This window comes from Choristoneura fumiferana, chromosome 12 (genome assembly GCF_025370935.1).
Source record: "Choristoneura fumiferana chromosome 12, NRCan_CFum_1, whole genome shotgun sequence".
Taxonomy (NCBI): domain Eukaryota; kingdom Metazoa; phylum Arthropoda; class Insecta; order Lepidoptera; family Tortricidae; genus Choristoneura; species Choristoneura fumiferana.
This window is the reverse complement of record NC_133483.1, coordinates 19,918,962-19,943,563: the sequence shown is the minus strand read 5'-3', so window position 1 is coordinate 19,943,563 and position 24,602 is coordinate 19,918,962. Positions and strand designations below refer to the sequence as shown.

Genomic DNA, 24,602 nt, shown 5'->3' with positions numbered 1-24,602 from the left:
TTACGAAAACGTTAGTTTTGCAAATATCTATGTATAGCTGCATTTGTAGCACTTTCTTTGTAATTTTGAATCTGGCTTACGGTGTGAAGTTTGTTGCGTTTGGTTTGGAACGCGAGTGCGCGGGCGAGATGAATAACTTCTAACTAACTTCATGATTGTTTATTTCGAACCGAAGCGTAGCGTTGTGATTTGATGCAATAATTTCAAAAAATAAATAAGTGCTTAGGTATTCTGGTTTTAGTGCGGTGTAAAGTGCAGTGCCTGTAGGAGAGAATAAGTTCGGAAACGGACCAAATTGTCCCTTGTGTGGACTCCAAGTGTATGTCTGTAAATTTCTATCTAGTAATAGCATGCCTTCAGTGCGCTTTGGTAAGCTCGTCCAAAGTGAAGAGAGAGAGACATTTATTTACACATATTCGATACACAGAAAAAACACGTTAGGAAGAAATAATAATTATAAAAAAAACATCGAATAGTATAAATTGGGGTCCACTCAGTATAATGTTGCGGCAAGTCACAACGCTGTTTTTCAGTGGGACCCATTAAAACTAAACACATAAAATAAAGACAGTCAAAGAAGATTGAAGTTTACGGCAACAAGATGGACATTAAATTATAAAAAATACTAAAACATATCTCTCGGCTTGCCATTGTCTGATACCCTAGGCACGCCAGTCTTTGGTCATGATCCCTCATGGCGACAAAATATAAAGAGAGCTGACGTCATGGCGGTTTGCGCTATATCGCCCCCTGCGCAGAGCTTTACGTAATATTCCCTATTCACACTAGGCCGCGTTGTTAGACAAGGTACGTACCCGTGGACCAACTAATTTGTCCAATCCGGAAATATTATATTTATTTATATAAATATTATATTTTAATACAAAAATAGGTAGGTTAGGTAACTTCAGTAGCTCCGTCGAAAAGCAGTTGGACAAACTCTATAGTTGGACCACGGGTACGTCACGATCGTCTACTACAAACTCACTAGTGCTTACCCACGGCTTCACACGCGTAAATCATAACATCCATCAGTTGAATTGAAATTCCGAAAAATTAACTAAATTAATTTAAAAGAAATTGGCTTGTGTGATTTGTGTGTTCTTACAGTCTCTTTTTAGTTAATTGATATGGACCTCCGCAAAGTAACACCTGACCTGATTCAATATATTATGTGATTACACTAATTCGTCTTTATTGACGCTGCATTATAAACAAAAGTGCCAAATGTCATGGCTATATCCAGAGGATGATATTTCGAGATTTTATCCCGGTCCTGTGGAAATATCGGGATACCTTTACCGTTTCCACCAAAGATGTGCGAGGAATGTGTATTTCATGAACCAATAGAAACGTTTCATTTACCTCACCTCGCTCAGCTGTTTCCACTAGAGATGAGCTGTGCGAGGATAGGTAACTAAGTTTCTATTGGTTCATGAAAAACAGTCCTCGCAAGTCGCAACACATCGCACATCTTTTGTGGAAACTCAGCCAAAAAGAAGCCCATGAGTTATTCCAGATTTCCAGCTATCTACATACCAAATTTCATCCAAATCTGTCCAGCCGTTTTAGCATAGAGTAATTAACATATACAGACACACCCAAACTTTCGCATTGATAATATTAGTATAGGGGGACAAAATAGTGTGTATTTGTATCACCTTGTAATGGGAGCAATGCCGAATCTTTATGTATAAAATGTGATCCCTAAAATGGATTGCACACATCAGGAGCAGAAGAAAGAAAACGCCTTCGTAAACACATGACTAGCTTTATTATCAGACATAGTACATCGTCTCCCTGCATACAAAACATAGTTCTCGCTCATATCATTATACAACAGATAAACATCACTTACCCTAACCGTCCAACGACACGATATAAAACGATTATTCTAAGTGCAACTACGTCATTCACGTGAACGTTTTGACTTCGTCTTGTTGGACGCCATTTTATACGCTTGTCGCGATTGTGGACTACATTCCCGCAAGTAATGACTAGAATTAATACCTGGAACAGACGAAACGTATGTCTTAGCACTTAGTTCTCGATTCACATTTCCACATGAATAGAAATCGGCCATTGTCTTTCACCTGTGCCCTAGTCTAATAAATAACCGGTCCGCTTTTCTTCCGCAACAGGACACGGTAATTATATTATAGTGCACAGATGAATGAGAATGGCCGCCATTCTTTTCCCAGATCTGTGCACTTAATCTAGTTGCCGTGGCGCTTTTGCAGGAGAAGTAAACCCGTAGAACGGCCGAACTAGCTTTACAGAATTATGTTCCTACAAAGCTAGTTACCAACTCGGTGTCTAACATTGAAAAACACGATTCGTCTGTACCAGGCACAAAATATTTCTATGCGAATAATATTCTGAGAACAACCAGAGAATAAAGCAACTTATAAGTTATAACCTTTACGCTAATCACCAAAATCACCCATTCAAAAACTAAAGTAATATAAAATTAATACCAAACCAGTGGTATTTTATTATACAAATTAGGAATTATAGGGCAATAATACCGAAAGGTTTCCTCTAACCAAGCTTACGTCAAGTTTCATAAATAACATACGCTACAATAAATTTATTTTATAGCATACACGATATTGTACAGGAATGCAGTCCATTTCGTTGCTCAATTAAACATCTGATATTGGAACACATAAATACACTTATCTACTTGGTACAAAAGTTAAGCTCGTGTATCAGACCTAGTGCTGTAGCTAAATTCAGCAAGATCTCGAACCTAGTAAGACCAGGACACTAGCAAGGAACTAGTGTATCTATAGACCAACCCTTCCATTCGCACCACCAAATTAGCAAAAAAACAGATTGTCGAAAGCGGTTTAGACGAAAGATAACTATATGGGAATAGCCGTCGGTTCCATTGTAAGATTTGTAAGCCTCATTGGGGTCTGATAATAACTGACGGCTAGAGTGACGGCACCGGCACATACTGTACGCATACAGGTGGAGTTTGAAAAGTTGGACCAAGTTAATTGATAGTCAAGAATACAGACTAAAAAAATTGTTGTGACACGGAAATTAGACAAACTGTATGGTTAATTGTATGTCGCACAACGGAATATTTCATACTATTTTTGACTAATGGTGTTAAATGACAAACTATTTTGAATTCCACCCATGCAGCACATTAGCAGTTTGTTTCCATTTCCGGGTTAGTGCATGAATTTAAAAATTATGGTTAATCGCAAAGGAACAATAAGATGTCTGCGTAAGGCTAATCTTCCCTCGATCCATCTGGACGATCTATGTAATGTTGTGTTAGAGTTAAAAGTGCATTACTCTCTATAGCTATTAGCTGGAAAGGCAGAATGGATTATGACAAATTTAAGTACGCGCAATCGCATTTGATATCTGGTCATTCTGGCCAGAGGAAAACTAATAAGTTTAGCTACAGCCCGTCCAAAAGAATAAGACACCAATACAATATCTTATAAGCTATTTTAGATTTAACTTACATATATTACGAATGGTCTCAAGAATATGAAGAACATTGAAGTCTCAGATTACAGAACATTCAAGGTTAATAGGTATATGACATATATTATCCGCTATTACACCTACACTTTATACTAGCTGGTGAAGTTATGTACATGAAAAATATGTTTATATTATTAAATAAACATACATTTAGTGCATTATCTAATACGTAGAATATCTTTAATTTCTAGGCACTGGCATGCCCACTCTAGGAGCTTCATTCGATCCCAGAGCGCGCATAGCTATTGTCAATTATCGTTAAATATAGCTTTCAACTATATATTATTACTAATTTAACATACGAATGGACAGTTTAAGAAAAACCTTGAAAAATTACAAGTCGACGGATTTTTTTTTAATTTTTGTTTTTGACTTATTGTCACAACAATATGACAATAGTTACAACAATTACAAAGTCGCTCAACTAATACTTTTATTTTTCAAGGGCTCAACTTATTTAACAATGGAAATGGATAATTATTTGCTTTCAACGCACAACCTATGGCGCAAACGACGTGGCAATCTGAGGTACCGTGTATAAGGCATCTGTGAAGGCGACCACGCTATATCGTACCGGAATTAGGTACAAAAATATGCCAATTTCACTGCATCCGGGGCCCTCTTTTCTTTGGACACTTGCGTTGGCAGCAATTATACATTCACTTCGGACTAGTGCACTTTGAATACAAACAGGGAGATAAAGAATATTACATACTTACATACAAGATACGCGCGAAAAACAATACCTCTCCTTGCAGTCGGGTAAAAATAAAGAGAGTATAATCACAGGCAGTAATTTCACATTTTCACCTCCGTTTCCTCAAAATTACACTCGTCCGGAGCCAGGGCGCGCCCTAACATTCCCGACCTGATAAATACCCCCATGAAGCGAAAGCCAATAAATACTGATGTTTTTTTCCCAACCCGATAGTATTAGGCAGAGGGGCTAAAAGACAGGCTAATAACTAAATGAGCCAATTGCAAGCAAGACCGTAACATCAAAAAACCTCACGATACTAACGCCATCTAGCGATATGTGGCCTGTCTTTCAGCCCTCATTGCGACCAATTACAATACAATACAAATTACCTACGCTATAATTAGAACAGATGTAGGTATATTAATCTTCGTGGTAAACGAAGAACGGGGTCGGTAATGTCGGTATATATGACGGTAAATCTAGTGCACCACAATTATCTGGTCGGTATTTACCAGGTCGGGATTTATCATCGCGGTACGATGCATACTGGGCTGATATTTCGTGGACATGGGTTTCAATGTACGTGTATACAAACAGGGTTTTGTTTTATGCAGTCAACTACTACTACTATTACTACTCATGCGGCACGGACAAGCAAGCAGCATGTCTGGGCCACGCCGTTTAGGTGTAATACGTTGGTACAAATGCTGCCAAAGCAAGTTCACAAGTCCCCGGTATGCATCGATAACCAACAAATATATTTATTTGCAAAAATTAAGTAATTGTTTTTTTTTTATTTATTCTACCCACGGCAATTGCTAAAGCAGTGTACCTGTACATACTCGTAAAAGTCAAAATAGAAGTTGCATTATTTTATATTTTTATAAATTGTAACATCCTTTGACATTCATACAAACCACTTATATACAACAATCATGTATATAAGAACCAACTGAATCGTGGACCCACTGTAGAACGTCTCCACACAAGCTATCAGTGACATTGCATTGACTGACAAGGAAAATCATTATGTCACTTACTGTGAAAACGTTCTACGGTGGGACAGAAATCAAATGGTTCGACTGTACGCATTTCTAGAACGGACCAAAAGTTAACATCTATTTAATTTAGCACTTCCCAATTTCGTTTTTAAAGGAGCACGATAATAATTTCCTCTAATATTACGAGACTATTGATCACAACAAACAAGTATAATTTGTATCGCACAGGCTCCGAAAGGCTTTTCTATTACTCAATGTGAATTTATTATATTGTAGGATAATTGATTAATCTTATATGAATTTGCTTATTGGGACAGGAGATATGTATGAATTACTGCCTTTTATATTACACTAGTTAAAAATATAAAACTATACATTTGATTTGAAACCTTATTTATTTTGTTGGATTAGTGACAAAATGTATGAATATTATTTCGTATCTAGCAAGCGGTAGAACAGCGGTATACATTGTCAATTTACTCTACACCGTGGAGTTTAAATTCGGCTTCCAACACCATTGTTGTCAATACAAGTCACTTAGGTTGATCAACACAACGCATTAGCTACAGTCAAACTATATTGAGAGGCAAACAATTGGCCCTCAGATGAGAGAGATGTACGCAGTACTACCTACATAAAAATTGCATATGATCCCATGAAAGCGACTAAAAAGGTGCGAGCCAAAGCACTAACAGATAGAAATGCAGTATGCAAAAGCTATGTGTTTAATAAGTAATTTTTCGTAGTTACGAAAAGAGAGAGTTTAGGACTTTGTCACTCTGCGGGTGCTTATGTACCGACTAACCTTTCGTATGTAAGGTAAAGTGGGGTAAGTGAAATAGTGGTCTATAAATCGAAAACTTATTATATTCTTAATGTATCATAGGAGACTGCAGCTCTCTCATTAAAGCTATCCCTAATAACAATTAATAATAATTTCACTTACCCCTTTCTTAAGCTTACATTCTTTAACATACTAATTATTTTTCACAAAGAATGAACGGCGTTCAACTATCTTAATGTACAAACGCATTTCTCTCTGCCAGTCAGAGGCCATTTAGAAGACTACAAAACATATATTTAGATTAATTTTTATTTAAGAGTAATGAGCAAGGAGCACGATACAAAATAACTCTTTGGCAATAAAAATAAATACAATTTCACCTCGTGCGTACTAAATAGTTAAATACTAAGCGTATATGTACAAAATAAAATCTCTACTATGTACAATAAAGCAGGCTTTGCGCTGACAAGTTCTGCTTCTAATATTTTTTAATACGTTTGTACAGTTTGGTCAAACAATGGTTGTAAATGTCGTACCTCTAATATATATTCTACAGTGCTTTCATTCTAGCATGGTGCGGGTGACACTTGATGCACCGTTTCGTTTTACTTACAAAAAGTTGCTGCGGTCTAAATATATGGAAGTATATTTCAGTTGTAGCCTGAATATGACTGGCGAAAAATATTTGAACATAAAGAACTATAGACCCGGAGATGGTGACACAAAATATTAGATCATTTGTACCAGTATGGCGGTTCTTCAGGGGTCTAATTACGGAATGACGAAAAAGATAATGATGGTCATAGCGCGGGTACCGGCGGCCCAATCGCGTGGACGTTAATCGAACGTGTCGGATAAATAACGAGTATCGAATGATTTGTTTCACAAAAATGCTTGTATTTACCGAAAGTCCATAAAAAAAGATGCAGGCGGTAGCGCAATGCCATACTTCTCCGGTGTGACTTACAGCGCGCCATACCGACGCGAATACATTAATTAAAAAAAAACAACTCAACCATTTGTACCAGGCAAATTTTAGCGCAGCTAATCATCATCGAGTACCCACTCTAATAATCTGATGAATGCAAGCATATACTTAAACTACCGGCACAACCTTCAATGCATATGCACATTATACGTATTCAGATATTATTAGTTCTTTTTTCAATGCTCTATCTAAAACAAATTTGATTTAGACGGAAAGATATGTAAGACTGCTGTTTCATCCAATTTTCCAATTTCTCAGACTGCCTTAAGGAGCTACCACACAGCTGTTCAAAATACGGAGACGGTACGGAATCGCAGTTACGTGCCGTAAGCGTCACGATTTTATCGCATGTCCTCCACCCCGCTGCTCGAAATACGCTGATCGCACGTCACTTCGATTCCGCACAGTCTCCTTATTTTGAACAGCGGTGTGGTCGACCCTTTATTTGGGAAAGGCGTCATAAGGATGAATATTCCTTTGATCGCTCGAGCCCCCCACGATGGAAGCACAAATCACAACAACTTTGATCAACCTACACTCAGCATCAATCAACTCTGACCATGTCTTTTAGCAATATTTTACTGAGAGGTTAATAACGGAAAAACGCCGTAAAAACACTAAAGATTGATGCAGAATCATTTCAATCACCATATTGTGTCTTAGACGAGAACTCGAATACGTTCCAGGGGGGCTACAACGAAATACGCAAATCGAAGTTCGTATCGTACCGTCCGGTCCCTCTCACTCCGGTATTAAATAACATAAGCGTCAGCGGGACAGCAAGATACGAAGTTCGAATTTTGCACTTCGTAGTATAGGGCGTGAACTAAAACCTTGCTTTTTCGCGAGCACACACACAACATGTGGTCTCTAGATCTTACTGTTAATTTGTTAATCATACAGTTAAATAATACTAAACTAATACCAACGAGAAGAGATAAATTATGTCATGAGACAGAAAGGGAGCGAAATACTATTAATGAAGTATAAGACAAAGATGAAGTATATCTAGTCTCGTTGGCTTTGCTTTACTAAGTAACAGTAACACATCAAGTAAGTACGCTAGTATATTATGTACACCTGGACGACTCGTGAGGGCACAATGATGTTTACAAACTTACTTAATTAACATAGTATCTTTACTCCAATTAACTGCCATACTCAAAATAAACCTAAGGATACCTAAGTTAATATTTTTTTTTGTTTTTTAAATAGATCTTCATTAATTGATGGAAAACTTCAGTGTTAATTATCGACTGAGCAAGTAGTGCAATTTTCCGATGACTGTACAATACTTTGAAAATCTTTGAAGCCGTTTATACCTTCATGTCCCGGAGCCTTCCTTTAGTTCCCACAGTTTTTTTTAAACTGGAACAGTATAATAAAATCTAAGATACCACATGAAATACAGCGAAACTATCTAAGGACCCACAAGGTCTATTTTGAAAATAATTTAGGCATAGTAATTTTTTGACAAAGCGTAGAGTCCATAAAATGTTTTTTTTTTTTTAAATTCGGATCTACTCTGTTTCACGTAAAGATCAAATCACTATAATAGGAAGATAAATCTGACCAGCAGAAATTTGTCAAGTTCAATAAATAAATCTTTCTATTAGCTATAAATTAGCTGGTCTTACTAGTACAGTCTCCCTTCTCTTACTGTACTTCGTCAGGCTTCGTTTTCCAACTGCTGATTTCGATCGGTTGCACAATTTTTTTAATTGATCGCATTGTACAAACATTTGGAAGTTTCAGAAGCCTGACGATGGAGACATTAAGAAGAAAAGTCCTGTACTAATATAGCTGTTGCTCACAATTTCTTTGGCGTCTTACTCTCACTCAACAAGAGCGCCACTAGGTCCTTGCGTTTATTTACTTGATATTAACTTTCATTTATAGGAGATGGCGTTGTGCAGTTGATACTCCCCACCGTGTTAGCGGCTCCCTCGTGTCCTACACCGCGCTATTCCTCTTTAGGCTTTTTGAGGGGCGGCTCCTCGTCCTCGTCATCATCATCGCCCCAGTCCCAGTCGGGCTCGTCGTCCTCGTCGCGCGGAGGCTCTTCGGGGACGTCGTCTTCTTCCTCCTGGAATTTGTGTCTTGTTACTGATATAGTTGGTGCCACGAGAGTTGAAGTGAATTATTACACACACAGCTACAAAAATAACTAATTGCACAAAAGAAAAACGAATGAAATTAATGATTAAATGTGAAAATCCTGCTGTCATTACAAGACATTTTTTTAGCTGTGTGTGTAATTATTCACTTCAACTCTCGTGGCACTACCTATATATCGAACCGTATGATCTGACTCATCGTAGAACATTCTCACAGTAAGTTTTACAATGAATAACCTTATCTAGCAATGCGAAGCCACTACGACTTTCTGTGAAAAGGTTCACAATTTAGTTTAAAGTCAAAATATCTTTTAGCCAAGTGGTTTGAACAAAGGCCTCTCAAGCTCTTTCTTTCTTTCTTTCAATATTTACCACGAGCTTGACGATGAAGGAAAACATCGCGAGGACTGCACAAACCGGCACAGCTATTCAATAGTGTGTGAAGTTTCCAATCCGTACTGGGCCATCGTGTGAACTACGGCCCAAGCCTTCTCATTCTAAGAAGTGGGAGGTATATAGGCTAGGTGGATGGATGGAGGCAGGGGTCGGCAACGCGCGGTCCGCGGGCCGCATGCGGCGCGAGCATTCTGGGAATGGGTAGTCAACGTGACAAAATGTTCAACAGTTGGAATTTGCAGGGGTCAAAATGTCTATTAGGTACAAAATGATCTTTATCTATTTTTTTGACTAAGTGGCCCATGTCGGTTGGACAGGTTGCCGACCCCTGGATGGATAGATGGCTGCTTACCGGCGGTCGCTGCATGACGGCGATGGGCGGCGCGCGGTGGTGCGCCGCGACGCGACGCTCAATCAAATACGACACGTATTCGTCGTACAACAGACGGATCAGGTGGAACGATCCGAACGACGCCGCTGACCTGACAAACATAACGATCGCCTGTTAATCCAAAGCCGTAGTTACCTTATCGTACCTAGAGTTTTTCAAGGCAGACGTGGGTTACACCCGGCGACGCACTTTTGAGTTTGGAATTTATGAGCCAAATTATATTTCAAAATTGGCATGAGTTTTTCGGTAAAGTAAATACAGCACGTTCACCTGTTAGATATAGGGCTCACCCATAGTCTTTTAGTTGCTTCAATTGGATTTCTTTCTGAGGGTGGGTGAGGTGCCAATACTCGCCACGCTTGGCAAACGCAGTATAGGATGTAAGGTTGCCATGAAAACGCTGCTGCCCATTTTCTGGTATTATCCCTTAGTCGGTTTCCACGGTTCCCACGGGAGGAGACGGGGGATAATCTTTCAACGCCGGCGCCCCACGTTAGTTGAGGTACAATTGCAAGGCAATTGAAGGTGTGTGTAAAGTTCTTTACTCATACTGGCAGCGTCGTCCCCGAGGTAGAACAAGGGGAACGGTCGCTCTAGGCTTCAGATGACAAGGGGCTTAAATTTTCAGTTTCCAGTCCACAATTTCGCCACGCAGCCCCCACACTCACCGCAGCGTCAGCTCGCGTATGACCAGCGACGAGTAGCCAGTCGAGCAGCAGGCGCCCGCGCGCGCCGTGTAGTCGGCCCGCCGCTCGTGCGCCGCCAGCGCGCCGCGCACGCAGCCCCCAGCCAGCTGGCCGCTGCTAGCGGCGCCCCACACTCACCGCAGCGTCAGCTCGCGTATGACCAGCGACGAGTAGAAGGACCAGTCGAGCAGCAGGCGCCGCGCGCGCGCCGTGTAGTCGGCCCGCCGCTCGTGCGCCGCCAGCGCGCCGCGCACGCAGCCCCCAGCCAGCCGGCCGGTGCTAGCGGCGCCCCACACTCACCGCAGCGTCAGCTCGCGTATGACCAGCGACGAGTAGAAGGACCAGTCGAGCAGCAGGCGCCGCGCGCGCGCCGTGTAGTCGGCCCGCCGCTCGTGCGCCGCCAGCGCGCCGCGCACGCAGCCCCCAGCCAGCCGGCCGGTGCTAGCGGCGCCCCACACTCACCGCAGCGTCAGCTCGCGTATGACCAGCGACGAGTAGAAGGACCAGTCGAGCAGCAGGCGCCGCGCGCGCGCCGTGTAGTCGGCCCGCCGCTCGTGCGCCGCCAGCGCGCCGCGCACGCAGCCCCCAGCCAGCCGGCCGGTGCTAGCGGCGCCCCACACTCACCGCAGCGTCAGCTCGCGTATGACCAGCGACGAGTAGAAGGACCAGTCGAGCAGCAGGCGCCGCGCGCGCGCCGTGTAGTCGGCCCGCCGCTCGTGCGCCGCCAGCGCGCCGCGCACGCAGCCCTCCAGCCACGCCGCCCACTGCTCCAGCGACGCGCCGCGCCCCAGCGTCGCCTGCAACACACACACAAACACGTAAGGCTGCCTGAGCGAGGCAGCGGGCGGCGAGCGGGTGACACACTTTCCCGGCCCGGATAATACCGACCCTATTTTTCCTGTACACGCTCATAGAAGCTCATGTCAGTTTCTATGGGCGTTTACACAAAAAACGGGGTCAGTATTATCCGGGCCAGGAAAGAGTGTCATCCCGGCGAGAGATTAAAAATCCTCCAAAAGAATTGCATAAAATCTCTCCAAAAGAATTGCATAAAATCTCCACTCACAGGGAGTGGCGGCGAAGTAGGATGAAGACATGAGCGAATAACTTCGTGTGGACAGGCTTCGTGGGCACAGTAGATAGGCAGCCTTATAAATGGAATCAATAATCCTGTCCCATCATATTTTGTCATAAACGTTCATATTTATCATTCATTCAGCCTAAGTCCCCATCAAAACTGCGTAAGGGACGGTCGAATGGAAAGACAAATTTTCGATATGAGTTGTGTAGTGTTGCGCAGCAGTGGCGAAGCGTCCATAGAACCCCATTCTCACCGGCTTGCCCAGTATTGACAAAATACCACAACAGGACGCAAATTATTTATGAAGGATGTGCGCGATCTTTATTCCGGCTTTACCGCGGGAATATCTGACGCTACGCCACTGTTGCGCAGTGAGGCCCTGTACTGTAGTTACCTTGAAGTCGGCCTCGAGGCGGTGCGCGGTGGCGGCGCTGCCGCACGAGCACGCCCACGCGGCCTGCTCGCGCACCACGCGGAAGTCCACGCGGTTCAGGTCCGACAGCATCTGAACAACAATCAATACTAGTCTACACCACACACCCACACCCAACGGAACATCATTTGTTGCCCAAACAAAACCGATAAGGTTCGGTTCTGGGGAGTTACCACGGTAATCGAAAATCGAAGTTGGTATCGTACTGTATCTCAAACTCCTATTACAGTAGTTTTTTGACCGAAACCGAACCTTCGGCCGAAACGTGATTGTCGAAACTAAAACTTCAGTACAGACTAGCGCGCGAGTTGAATGCAGCAAGGCCACTACGAAACTCGAAACTCCAAGTTCGTGTCTTGCGGGATTCGTGTCTGACACCTTATACTACTTAATGCGAGAGCGAGAGGGACCGCACAACACGAACTTCGAGTTTCGTAGTAGCCCTGCAGAGCTCGGGAATGCGATAGTGTTATAGTAGTAATGCAGGGGGGAGAGGGGGGGGGGGGGGCTGTACCTGCTGTATCTGGTGCTGGTTGGCGAGCACGGCGCGCGCGGCCTGCGCCAGATGGTTGAGGCTGGTGTACCGGCGCAGGGCGGCGGCGAGCGCGGCGGCGGCGGAGGCCTGCGCGCGCGCGGCGGCGGCGGGCGCGCACCCCGACCCCGACGCCAGCGCTGACTCCAGGCTCTTCGCAAAGTTGCGGATCGCCTGGGAACAAGACAGGGGTTAAGCTAACCTAACCTAACCTGTAACAGGGGCTTTTATATGAGCTAAAATCTTGTCACGGTCTGGTCTTGAGGAATCGTCAAATCGTTCCAGAGGACCAATTTTTGTAATTTCATCAGTCTAAAAGTACCATTGTAAAACGCTAGCTACAAGGCTTGACGAAGTGATAATAATAGTAGATAATAGTGATAATGATACATCCATCTTAGCACCAAATCACATCAACAGTGCGACCGCAATAGAAAAACATCCCATAACTGAGTAAGCTGTGGTCCCAATTCTAATTCCAATCGCTACATCCATCCAGGCACCAAGCTACATACATGAGTCCATACCTGAGTAAGCTGTGCTGGGATAGGCCTGAGCACATCAGGCAGCAGCAACTCCACAGCCCTCTGGTAGAGTTCCAAGTCGGCCCGCCTCAGCCAAGCGGCGACGTCTTTCCGGGCCGCCAACCGGGCCAGTACCCGGCGGCAGAGCGCGGGCGGCGGCCGGCGCCAGAAGTTGCGGCGAGCTCGCTCCACCGCGCCGATGTCCAACGCCGCTACGGCTTCAAGGAACTCTGCGCCGTGAGATCTAAACAGCGGAAGACAACATAAGGGTCTCTCCAAGTCTTTCGACGCGGAACGGCCTACTTAAAAGCTTTGTCCATGCCATAACAGCGAAAAGGACGCCGACGGTCAAACAGAGCTTTGCCTTTGTTTTGTGGTCTGTGGTGTCTTTATTGCATATTTATCGACAAATGTGAGGATAGCTAAGCCAAGAGAAAAATGCTGCTATTGGCGTCTTGTTCACTTTTTCTTCAATGAAAAGGTAAATAGAAACGTAGTGGAAACTGCCTGCCAAGAGTAGCGTAGGTAGAGTGTGACACTGATGCACTAAAGGAAACTTTCCTAAATTGCGGATTTTTTCATATAGGAAAATTTCGGACTCTTCTCAGAATTCTGCACGTGGATTGAAACTTTTCATTTCTTAAAATTTCCTTGTGAAAATTTTCAGAAATTTCCGGGAACTTTCCCAACTTATGTACATTTGCACATCTGTATTCTGTAGACAGCATGCACTGACCTGTGGTGATCCTGGAGGGCGGTGAGCGCGGCGGGCGGCAGGTCGTGGGCGGCGGCGGGCGGCAGCGCGGGCGGCGCGGGCGGCGACCCTGACATCACTTAACCATTACAAAGGGGAAACTACTGCTACAAGAATGGTTATAATCACGGGGTTATTCCCACCTGTTACCACCAATTTTACCACTATATATCAATTAATATATATATTTATTGAACCGCGATTTTTTAAGTGATTTTGTACAAAGTAATTGTTTATTTAAGTTACATGCACGATGACGCCGAAAACAAGTGAGATTTGGCAGTTTTTTAGAAATTTTAGTCATTTTTGAGTTGAATAAAGCATAAACTACTATTTTTTCCACATCCACATTCACCTCCGCATCCGCCTCCGCCTCCGCTAAGAAGGCCTCCGTTACAACCCTAAACTATACATTCCTGTGTACACTACAACAGCCCCCCACCCCTCACAAAAGGAAAAACCCCCCATTACCCTTACAAGCCCCGCTATACATAACTATACATTCCTGTGTACACTATAGTTTTTTTCTTTTGTATACATACCTGTGCCCAGATACTGCCTGTGAGCGAGGCCGGGTACGCCGCCCGCCGGCATCGATGGCTCCGACTCGCGGTCACGCGGTTCCTGTTAAAAAATCATCATCATTTCAGCCTATATAAATCCCGCTGCTGGGCACTGGGTCGTTAAAAAATAATTTATATTTATTGTTAGAAATATCTAGCTAAGTGGTAGTCAGTTGGGAAAAAAGTGAAGAATCTTTTCTTTTTTTTTAGCATAGTAGGTAGATAAACGATCACGACCATGCATGCGGTGTGGGTCACCCAATGATAAAAAGGTGCTGATAACCTTGAGCAGAATACAAACACACAACAACATGACACAGAACAGCGACCATCCGCCATTTTTAAATTACTCGAACTGAACAACGAGCAGTGAGCAGAGCCAAACATTTCTTCAAACATTTACACAATCATTAATATCATTAGTATTTTAGACGGATGCTCGGCAAAAAGCTAGAAGCAAATGTATCTACGCTTGTTTGTTTTGCGAGCTTTTACCTGCCATTTAATATTCAATAGAATGCTCATTACAAGTGAATGCTCAAGTTTATCAGCACCTTAAGCAATCTTCTCCGGCCGGGGACGCTCGCGACTCCTTGTCGAGTTTCCTCCTTTATCGTTAAGCAGGTTACTGTTACTGACCTGCATGTCATCAGGCGACACGTCAGTCTTGTCATCCATGTGATCGGGGTCGTGGTCGGGGTCGGGGTCGGGGTCGGGCAGCGCGGTCTTGGCGCGGATCCCGTAGTAGTGGTACTTGGAGTTGCCGCGCGTGCCGAGCCGGCGCGTGCGCAGCCCCACGAACACGGAGCGGATCAGCTTGCCGAACGACGCCGCGTTCACCGGGTCCAGCCGGTGCGCCGCGCAGTGCCGTAGGTAGTGCGCGTATAGGGTTGAACGCGGGAGCGATACGCCTACAAAGGATAACGATTTATGCTGCGTTTCTATCCACCGGGTATGACACTAGCACACACCGGTTATGACACTAGTACCTACACACCGGTTATGTTATGACACTAGCACACACCGGTAATGACACTAGTACTTATACACCGGGTATGACACTGGCATCCAACGGGTATGACACTAGCACCCACCGGGACACTAACACTAGCACCCACCAGGTGATAGACACACTAGCACTCACACGGGCATATAGACACTAGGACACACACCGGGCATGACACTAGTACACACCGGATAGGCCACTAGTAGGTACACACCGGGTATGACACTAGTACACACCGGGTATGACTCTAGTGCACACCGGGTAGGACACCACGGGCACCCAGCGGGTATGCCAGTAGCACCGAGCACTCACCGTCAGCAGTCTCATAGTTGTCGAGCAGCCACTGCACGGTGGCGGGCGGCATGCGCGGCTGCGGCGGGGTGGGGGGCGCGGGCGCGGGCGCGGGCGAGGCGGGCGCCTCGTCGCCCCCCACCACCACGTTGTAAGAGAACTCGTCCGCGCTCCACGCCTCGGCCGGCGGCTCGGTCGCGTTGATTGTCGCCACGCCGTACACCGGGTACGGCCGGAGGGTATCCCTGTACAAAAGCAAAGTAAAGGTGCTTTGCCACCAGCACGGCGTAACGAGGATTGCAATCGCGCCGACCCATTTTCATCAAAAAATACCACCAAAGATACCCTTTATTCCACCCAGATAACGGGCTTAGGCAACTAGTTAGCTAAGTGGATCGTTCCTCCTGGACAACCAGTTATCAAACTGGGTCACAAAAATGGATCGACTATTCCATTCATAAATGTACGCTGAATATCGTCCCTACTTTAAAAAAACCTCGTATCTCAAAATGGATAACTTTTCTGAGTGCACTTTATGACCATTGGTTCAAGGTTCAATTTTGTTGACGTATTGATTTGAGATACGAGATTTTTTCAAAGTAGTGACGATATACGTTATGTTAATTACGACGATTCCCCAGATAACTAGTTGTCTAAATTGGTTATGTGGGTGGAACAAAGGAAAGATACCACGCGGGGCGTGGCGATTACATGCTAAAATCATGTTTCCGTTGCAGAGTTAATAGACACTCCATGTACCTACGCAGAAATACAGTTCATTATTAAAATGTCAATGTAGTAACTATCAACGAGGAGCAACAGATTCTGGTACAAATCTGGTGAAGCTTTTATTACGACTTTATACGACTCTGTCTGCAATAAACTGATTTTATTTTATTTATAACGCCAACCTTCCATTCCGTGAGTTTATCCATGTAAAAGTTTTTACAATTTCAATACCGCAAGGAAAAAATCCCGTTCTATTTTAAACTTGCAACCCTACTCGTTCAACCAGCTCGAAATTTGTTCTAGTTTGTAAAGAATTTGTATGTTTTCAGAAACACAAAAAGCGATGATTTCTTGAGTCTTCTATAAAGACGGTTCACACCAGACGGGACGGGACGGTCCATAAGGACGGTTGCAAACGAGTAATAAGTGTACATTTTTAAAACTAAGTCTTCAAAATCTTTCCGAATACATCAGGAGGGTTATTGAGTTAGTTTGACCAAACGTTAATGTTTTTTCAATGGAATTTTTGCCTCAAAGTGTAGTCACGGCTCAGGCGCGGTACATTTTGAACATCGATCAATGAGAAACACAATCAAAAAGTCTCATGTGTCACGTCTTTACCCGTGAAAATGACACATGAGACCCCGTGAAATGTCATATGATGACACGTACAGTCGAGTTCATTAAACTTATGAGCAAACATTTGATCAAAACTATCATCTGAACACGACTCTATTGTTAATGGCGTAGAAGCGTGTTTAGATATTTTTGATATAATGTTTGCTCTCAAATTTATGCACTCGACTCGTATCTGTACATATCGGTCAATCCACTTTTTAGTGGAGCTTGTTGCCATGGTAATGTTTCCCGGGTGGTTTATTAAAAGTATGATTTTATGGGGTAGAACAGAAATTCGCTAAAAGTTAGGAGGTGTGACAGTTTTAAGGCAATTCCTTTATGGCTCATCTCCTAAGCATGCTAAAAGATAGTATGCTTACAACGCAAACATTTTTCTAAGAAAGTGTATCACTTGATGTCTCCTTAGCTATTGATTGGTCCATATTATGACATCGTTATCATTTGTTAGTGTCATATATTTTGTTTACATATAATCCAGTTAGAAAATGCAAAAGCACTTACATATGAGTCTCATGGCCTTGGGTATAGATCTCTTGGGGCTCCACATATTGCACGTGATAGTTGACGCCATTGCTGCCCTCGCCTGTGAAAAAAAAATAGAAAAAAAAAAGATTATACCTCACAGAGTGATGTGAGCCAGCAATACCTACTTCACCCTACATAAGATGCCTCCAAACCCTCACTCAAACTCGTTTAGATGGTGCCAGAAATATCGAGTGCTTTCGTTATATTGCGCACTGTACGGTTATGGATTTGGATACTTATTAGGAATGTAATCATCGAAGGAAATGTATCAAAACTCATATGATTTTTCTCACACAGTCTAACTGAAGTTTAAGTAAGGCGAGTAAGAGAGGGAAAGATGTAGCGTTAACTCGAGTCTCGGACCATTACAGCTCTGTACTGTGCCAATTGCAATAAAGTCCACGAATGGCTGTTTACTCCATTGAAGTCAACGAGCTAGTAGTAGTAAGAGAATAGTTGTACGTAATTAGTTAAATATACACAGCCCAAGCCGCTATTGGTTTACGCGGCTATAGCAACGTATTTCTGACCAATCACGTGAGATTGTACGCTTAGTACAACGCGTTGACTTGTATAGAGTATAATGTATATTTTTGTCACAAAAAACATCTTCGTTCGCATTATCACCGCAGTCAAAAACCTATCATGGGCAAATTGACTGTTTGAAATAAACTGTTTGTAGACGTTTGTTGGGACAAAAAACTTACAGCACAGTGATTGTTCCCTCTTGCTCCAACTAGTAAAGTATAAGAGAGAGGCAACCATAAAGATCAAGAAGCACTCGCTCATCAGATAAATGATGCGTTTATTTAATAATTAATGCAAAGCAATGTTATTGTGATACCGAAATTATAAGAGAAAATTAAAGATAACTCCAGTCTACTTTGCAATGGGTCAGTAGCATATTACATAAGCCGTAAGGCGTCTACAACGTGCGGCATTGTAGCATGCGACATTGAAGTCAATATGGAATCAGCGCAACGCAATACTTAGATTTTCTCTCGTATTTTTTTTTAATTTCAACCATAGACGTTGGCGCCCAGGTTTATGAGATAAAGAGAATAGTGTTAAGACAAAGTACTGGCATGCTACAATCCCGCTGTCACAAAAAAGTTAACCCTGGCAGTCAACAAACCCGCGACCATTCAAAATGCGATTTGAAAATGGAACCGAGCAGCGGACCGGTCCAAATAACACTGAAACCGTAAACCGCAGTCGGGTGGCACTCACAAGGGTAGTAGGACCGGTATCGAGGCACCTCCATACCGCGAGAGGTCTCCAGGGCAACTCGGCCCGAATCCGTCTTCCCAGAACAATATCTGACCTTACGTCTCGCTCTATGTCGTGCTGTCCCGCTTTAATGCGCTCAGAGACGACCGTGGAGTCACCTCACCCCACCTGTTTCGGCTATAGGTATAATTGCGAAGCCCCCTTTCGCGTAGGGGTATATAGTTACAGGTTGATCTGATGGTGGTACGTGCGATTTTGCAATCTGAACTTTAAATAAATGTTAGGGTAGCCATTTAAAATTTCTAATTGGAATTTAAAATTAAATAGGTGGGACGAATGAAAGAATGAAACGCAAACTTGAAATGTATTGGAAAATGCTAAATATGCCCTGTCCTAAAAATATGAAATATGCCGAATGTATACCTACCTTGCAGCCAAGACGAGTATAATAAAATAATTGGTGATATCCACAATCAGAAAAAAATATCAAACTTATTGTCAAACACCGCCATTTCTTCTTTGTCAATAACATACAAAAAGGGTAAAGAAAACGTAGTTGATTAGGAGCTTACATAAAAAAAAAACAAATTTTAAAACAAGTCCATGAGATGATTAATTAATTCTAATTATCGTGTTGTTTCACGATTTATTTTATTTACTGTTAAAAAAATATTTATTATTAAATTTTTAAAAAATGCAAATTACCCATACGTGGACAAAAAAGACACCCTATAATAATTCTAAATAAAAAAAAAAACAACCAATAGCACACTACTCACTACATCCCAATATACATCCCAAAATAAAATACGACATCAAAACGTTCTATAAGCGCTGCTTTGTGAAGAGGCACGCGTCACACCAAAGGTAACCAGCAGGTGTATCGCATGACAACAGGATGGACCCCTCGCTTAGCGCATTCACGATCATCGCCCAGGTAGATAATCCGAAGGGGCATTCGACAATTATCTACCATTATTACTTCTTTTAATACACCCCTAATAATCCATGCTGAGTACTTTGAACTTTACATAAAGTAGTTTTGGGTCGTGTTTATTTCGAAACGGTAGCGTTTAATATGGTATCTGTTTGACAGGTTGATATAATCAGATTGAGATCTATTTGGTCAGTGCATCAAGGGCTTCTTGGGAAGTAGAATGTGTTTTGGATTATTTATTGCAAATCCGTGCTAGTAAAGGAAAAAATATCGAGAACGACTGCAGCTTAACAAGGTATTTAAAATAATATTAGCATTTAAGTACTCGTAATATTCTAACAGGGTGTTTGATACAATTCAAAAATAATTCCATAATATTAAGATACCGCTCTAATAAAAACCTTTAAATTTAAATTAGGGAAACAAAACGAATTTACAACAAACTATAACAATTATATTTTTACTACCTTTAAAAGAAATAATTAGTTAAATCAACTTTTTCTTGTACCTCGTTGCCATGGTTACGTCCCCTAGACAACTCTTTATAACCATGACTTTCTATATGTTTCCTGTGGTTAAAATTTATCCAGCGTAAATTTTTATCGTAGTTACAAGCATATTATATTATAGCTTAATTATATTATAAATGAAGCCGTGGTGGCCTAGTGGTTTGACCTATCGCCTCTCAAGCAGAGGGTCGTGGGTTCGAACCCCGGCTCGCACCTCTGAGTTTTTCGAAATTCATGTGCGGAATTACATTTGAAATTTACCACGAGCTTTGCGGTGAAGGAAAACATGTGAGGAAACCTGCACAAACCTGCGAAGCGATTCAATGGTGCGTGCGAAGTTCTCAATCCGCACTGGGCCCGCGTGGGAACTATGGCCCAAGCCCTCTTGATCTGAGAGGAGGCCTGTGCCCAGCAGTGGGACGTATATAGGCTGGATGATGATGATGATGATGATGATGATTATATATAACATACTGTCACTGTTGTCTCTTGGGCAACGGGCCAGAATAACAACAAGAAAAAGTTGATTGACCCATTAAATTCACAGAATATTTAATTGTATAATCACTTTAAAAATAAATAGTTAAATATTTATTATATTATATAACACATGTCAAGTTATTAAAATTAAAACAAATACACAATCATAATCAGTCAAATAAACCGCCCCGCGTCATACCTGGTGCAAAGGTGCCCAATACACTCGCCGCGTTGCCGCGTTGAACAGCGATGGACAACCTTTGCACCAGAATGTAACACCCATTAAATTGAATTGAATAATAACTGTTCCTTAACATACAAAATTTATTCAAGAATAGCGCTTCGATCCATACTAATATTATAAATGCCCTGCAGGGCTACTACGAAACTCGAAACTCGAAGTTCGTGTCGTGCGGTCCCGCTCGCTCTCGTATTAAATAGTATAAGTGTCAGAGGGACCGCACGACACGAAATTCGAGTTTCGAGTTTCGTAGTAGCCCTGCTGATTACGTTCATGTGAGCCTTCCGTTGCGCAGACGCCGGAGCTATCCAAGGAACGGAACGGTGTGAGAGAAAATAAGCACCAATAGAATTATACTCGACCCTAGTGTCGTTCAGACTGCTTAGGCGAGAAGGTGAATACATAGGCCCTAATTATGTTTCATAATCATCATCCCAGCCTATATATATCCCACTGCTGGCCACAGGCCTTCTCTCAGAACTACACCTCAATAAATTATGTTTAATCCTATTAATAATATCGACGTTTAAGGATTAATTAAAGCAAAAATTGATTTAAATCATTAAAAAGCTTGAGCAATTTCATACATTTTTACTACTTAATCCAGCTTAAAACTAAAGCTGAATATTTAGCAGTAAGACGACCTTAAAGCAATTAAGATAAATTAAAATAACATAAAAATATTAAATTTATACGAACATATCGATCCAAATGGCCAAGCAGGCAATGATACCCAACACAAGTGATCCGATGAACATAAAAGGTTAACCAATGAGATTAGTGAGGAAGCGTTATGAGGTTATGACCAAAATAAATCCTTTAAAGACACTGTTAATGACGTCTTAAGCTAAAGCCCGTCGTTCGTACATCATCTCAAATCAACAACCGCAGTACAGTCGCAGAAACTCAATCGCTTGTCAGAGCCATTTTTTCGCCAAAGAAACCTTCGTGAAATTGACTGTGGAAGAAGTTCGAGTCTGGTACGCAATTCAGTTTCCTCGATTGTACAGTGACCCATCTCTATTTGTAGCTCTCGCCTGCATCTCGTTGCATTGAACTAGTAGTTTTAGTGGTCATACACAAAGTTCCTTTAGGCGTTATATCATCGCTTACTATCAGGCGTGATTGTAGTCAAATGCAAGCCTATAGTGCATACGGCGTAATACCGGTGTGTCCAGTTTCTAGCCCTATGTTCGCTAATCGTCTGCGATGGGACGTAAAGGAAACCGTAAGAGAGGGATAGAATATCACTTTTTGCATGTAACATTAACATTTTTAACCAACACCTCGCTAATCAAACCAGGCATTCACCCATCGCGAGATCCCAAAGAACGACGGGCCTTATCATGCAAGCACAGGCCATAACCAAAAAACAAATACAGCAACTTGCTTTCGTCACTCTGGATCTCAGCCTTCACGGGCAACCCGTCGGTCCGCCATTCGTCCGGCACTGCGTCGTACACGGAAATAAATAAAGTGCAAAAGAAATACATGCAGGCTGGATAAATAATAGTGTCGTCAACATAACAGGTGTATTAAAAAAAAACTGATTACACTATTTAAATTTATAGAAATCATATGTGCAATCACGTTCCATAAACAACCAAAGAACAAATTCTAGCACATTTAGGAAGCCTGACATTTGAAAAACATCCTAACTGCTGTTCACAAGAGTGTCAATGACCGCGCCTTAGGTTATATTTTGAATAAAGCTATTACATAGTCAAGCAAGTCTGTCTCTGGTGCATTACCACTGCCACCATACATCTCAGGAGGAATGTTAAGGATAGGGTCGTTAGAGACGGACTGCATTCTAACTACCAACTGCTGCTTAGCAGCTCAGGTAGCTATATACGTAAAGCGTATACGCTATTGAGTTCCTTGCCGGATTCTACTGAACAGAGGTTCTTCCGAAGCTATGGCAGATTTTTGGACATTCGTAAGTACTTGTTATAGCCTAAGGCAGTTGTCTCACCGCCGGCGAGGAAACGATTGGCTATCGACTATTTTCTCGCTCAAGAAACGAACAAAAGATATAAGATCCTGTGTGAGTAAAAGAGACATATATATTAATAGTTGATCGCTGGCGGTTCACACTGCCGGCGAGAACTCGCTCTTACATCTTTTGTCGCAGCGACAAGAGCTATAAAACTCGCTGAGCTATAAAACTAGCTCAGCGATACTCGCTCAGCGTTGTTAGCTTGGCGGCCACCCGGCTCGAGCGAGTGGAGCGAGTAATCGCCCGTCGTGCTCGAACACTCGCTTTTCACTGCTCGCCCACTCGTTTCTAGTTACTCGCTCTGCTCGCTTCTCGCTCATCGTCGGCGGTGGGACAAGTGCCTTATGCATATTAAAGATATTTTGATATTGATTTGGATCTTGACGACCGGCGACTGGTGAGCGATTTTCTAATACATTGCACGTGCTGCCAACTAACTGACGTGCGAACGTGTCGACCAGGCAATGAATATAAAAACCTGTCACCGAGCCCTGCCGTTTTTCTTCACCTAAAACCTAAGGCTCGGCCATCAACTGTTGCTAACTATTCATACATGGTAGACTATAGTAATACTCACTCGCCACAGTGATATAGGTGTGTTGAGCCTCGGTCGCGGGGCTGGAGTGCCCGGAACTGTCACCGTTCACTTCCACCACCGTGCTCGATACCTGAGAATCGTTAATAAGAATCGTCAATGTTGACCAACTATACCTTATAAGTTTGTGCGTGACACTTGGTAGAATCCAGTCGGCATTTGCTGCACTTATAAAAATTTTTTGGATAAGGACAGCAGAGGCTCCCTGGGACAGGATTCCGCCGAGGATACGAACTTGTCAAGGTATAGTATATTTATTGATATAAACTAAGGTTTTCAACTCCCAAGTCTGTTTTGATGTGTCTATGATTGACTATTACGCATAGGGACTGTTGACGGAAAAAAAGGAATTGAGTGTTATTATATTTGAGAGAAAATGAATTATCGAGATGGGATAACAACGCGATAATTGACGGTTAGGGTTTAACATAATATTGATTAGGTCGGCAATTTCTTCTTCTTCAAATCTTCCCCACTGCGCTAAGTAAAAGTCTCGCCTTTTCCTATTCATTGGATTGCAGCGGTCTTATGCCCTTCCTTCTGCCTTCGAATTTCATTTAAATCGGTTCCGCGGTTTAATCATGATGAGGTAACAAACATTTATAATAATAGTGGGATTGAAACAACCTACAAGTCAACGCAAGTAGAAAGAGCTCTGGGTGGCTAGTGGAGGGGATACGTTTGCGCATCTGTCAACTAACAAGCCAATGGCGTGACGGCCGCGCGCGCGCTCCTTCGCCCCCTCCCGCATCCCCCACTGCTCCGCCGCCAATTTGGTCCGTATTTCGCTCGCTTGCGCAGGCATATCGCCAGGAGCTCTTTTTACGTGCGTTGATTTGTATCCAAATTATTAATTTTAGACATTCCCATTCACTCATTCAATTCATTCGTGCTATCTTTTCTGAATCGTCCTGTAGGTACCTGCTGTATCGCGTGCTGCAAACTGATGGTGTTTGATATC

General features: G+C 42.7%; 1 protein-coding gene across 1 annotated transcript; it reads right to left on the bottom strand.

Moving 5' to 3' along the window:
- Positions 1 to 1,755: 1,755 nt before the first annotated feature.
- Positions 1,756 to 24,602, bottom strand: Rfx (regulatory transcription factor Rfx; the record flags this gene model as incomplete). Its single annotated transcript, XM_074095684.1, is given in 14 exon segments — positions 1,756 to 9,069; positions 9,849 to 9,978; positions 11,198 to 11,370; positions 12,049 to 12,159; positions 12,602 to 12,793; positions 13,147 to 13,387; positions 13,880 to 13,967; positions 14,440 to 14,521; positions 15,100 to 15,371; positions 15,779 to 16,002; positions 17,627 to 17,708; positions 22,438 to 22,497; positions 23,624 to 23,714; positions 24,563 to 24,602. Coding segments are annotated over 14 exon segments (1,909 nt in total), but the record flags the coding sequence as incomplete, so codon positions are not given.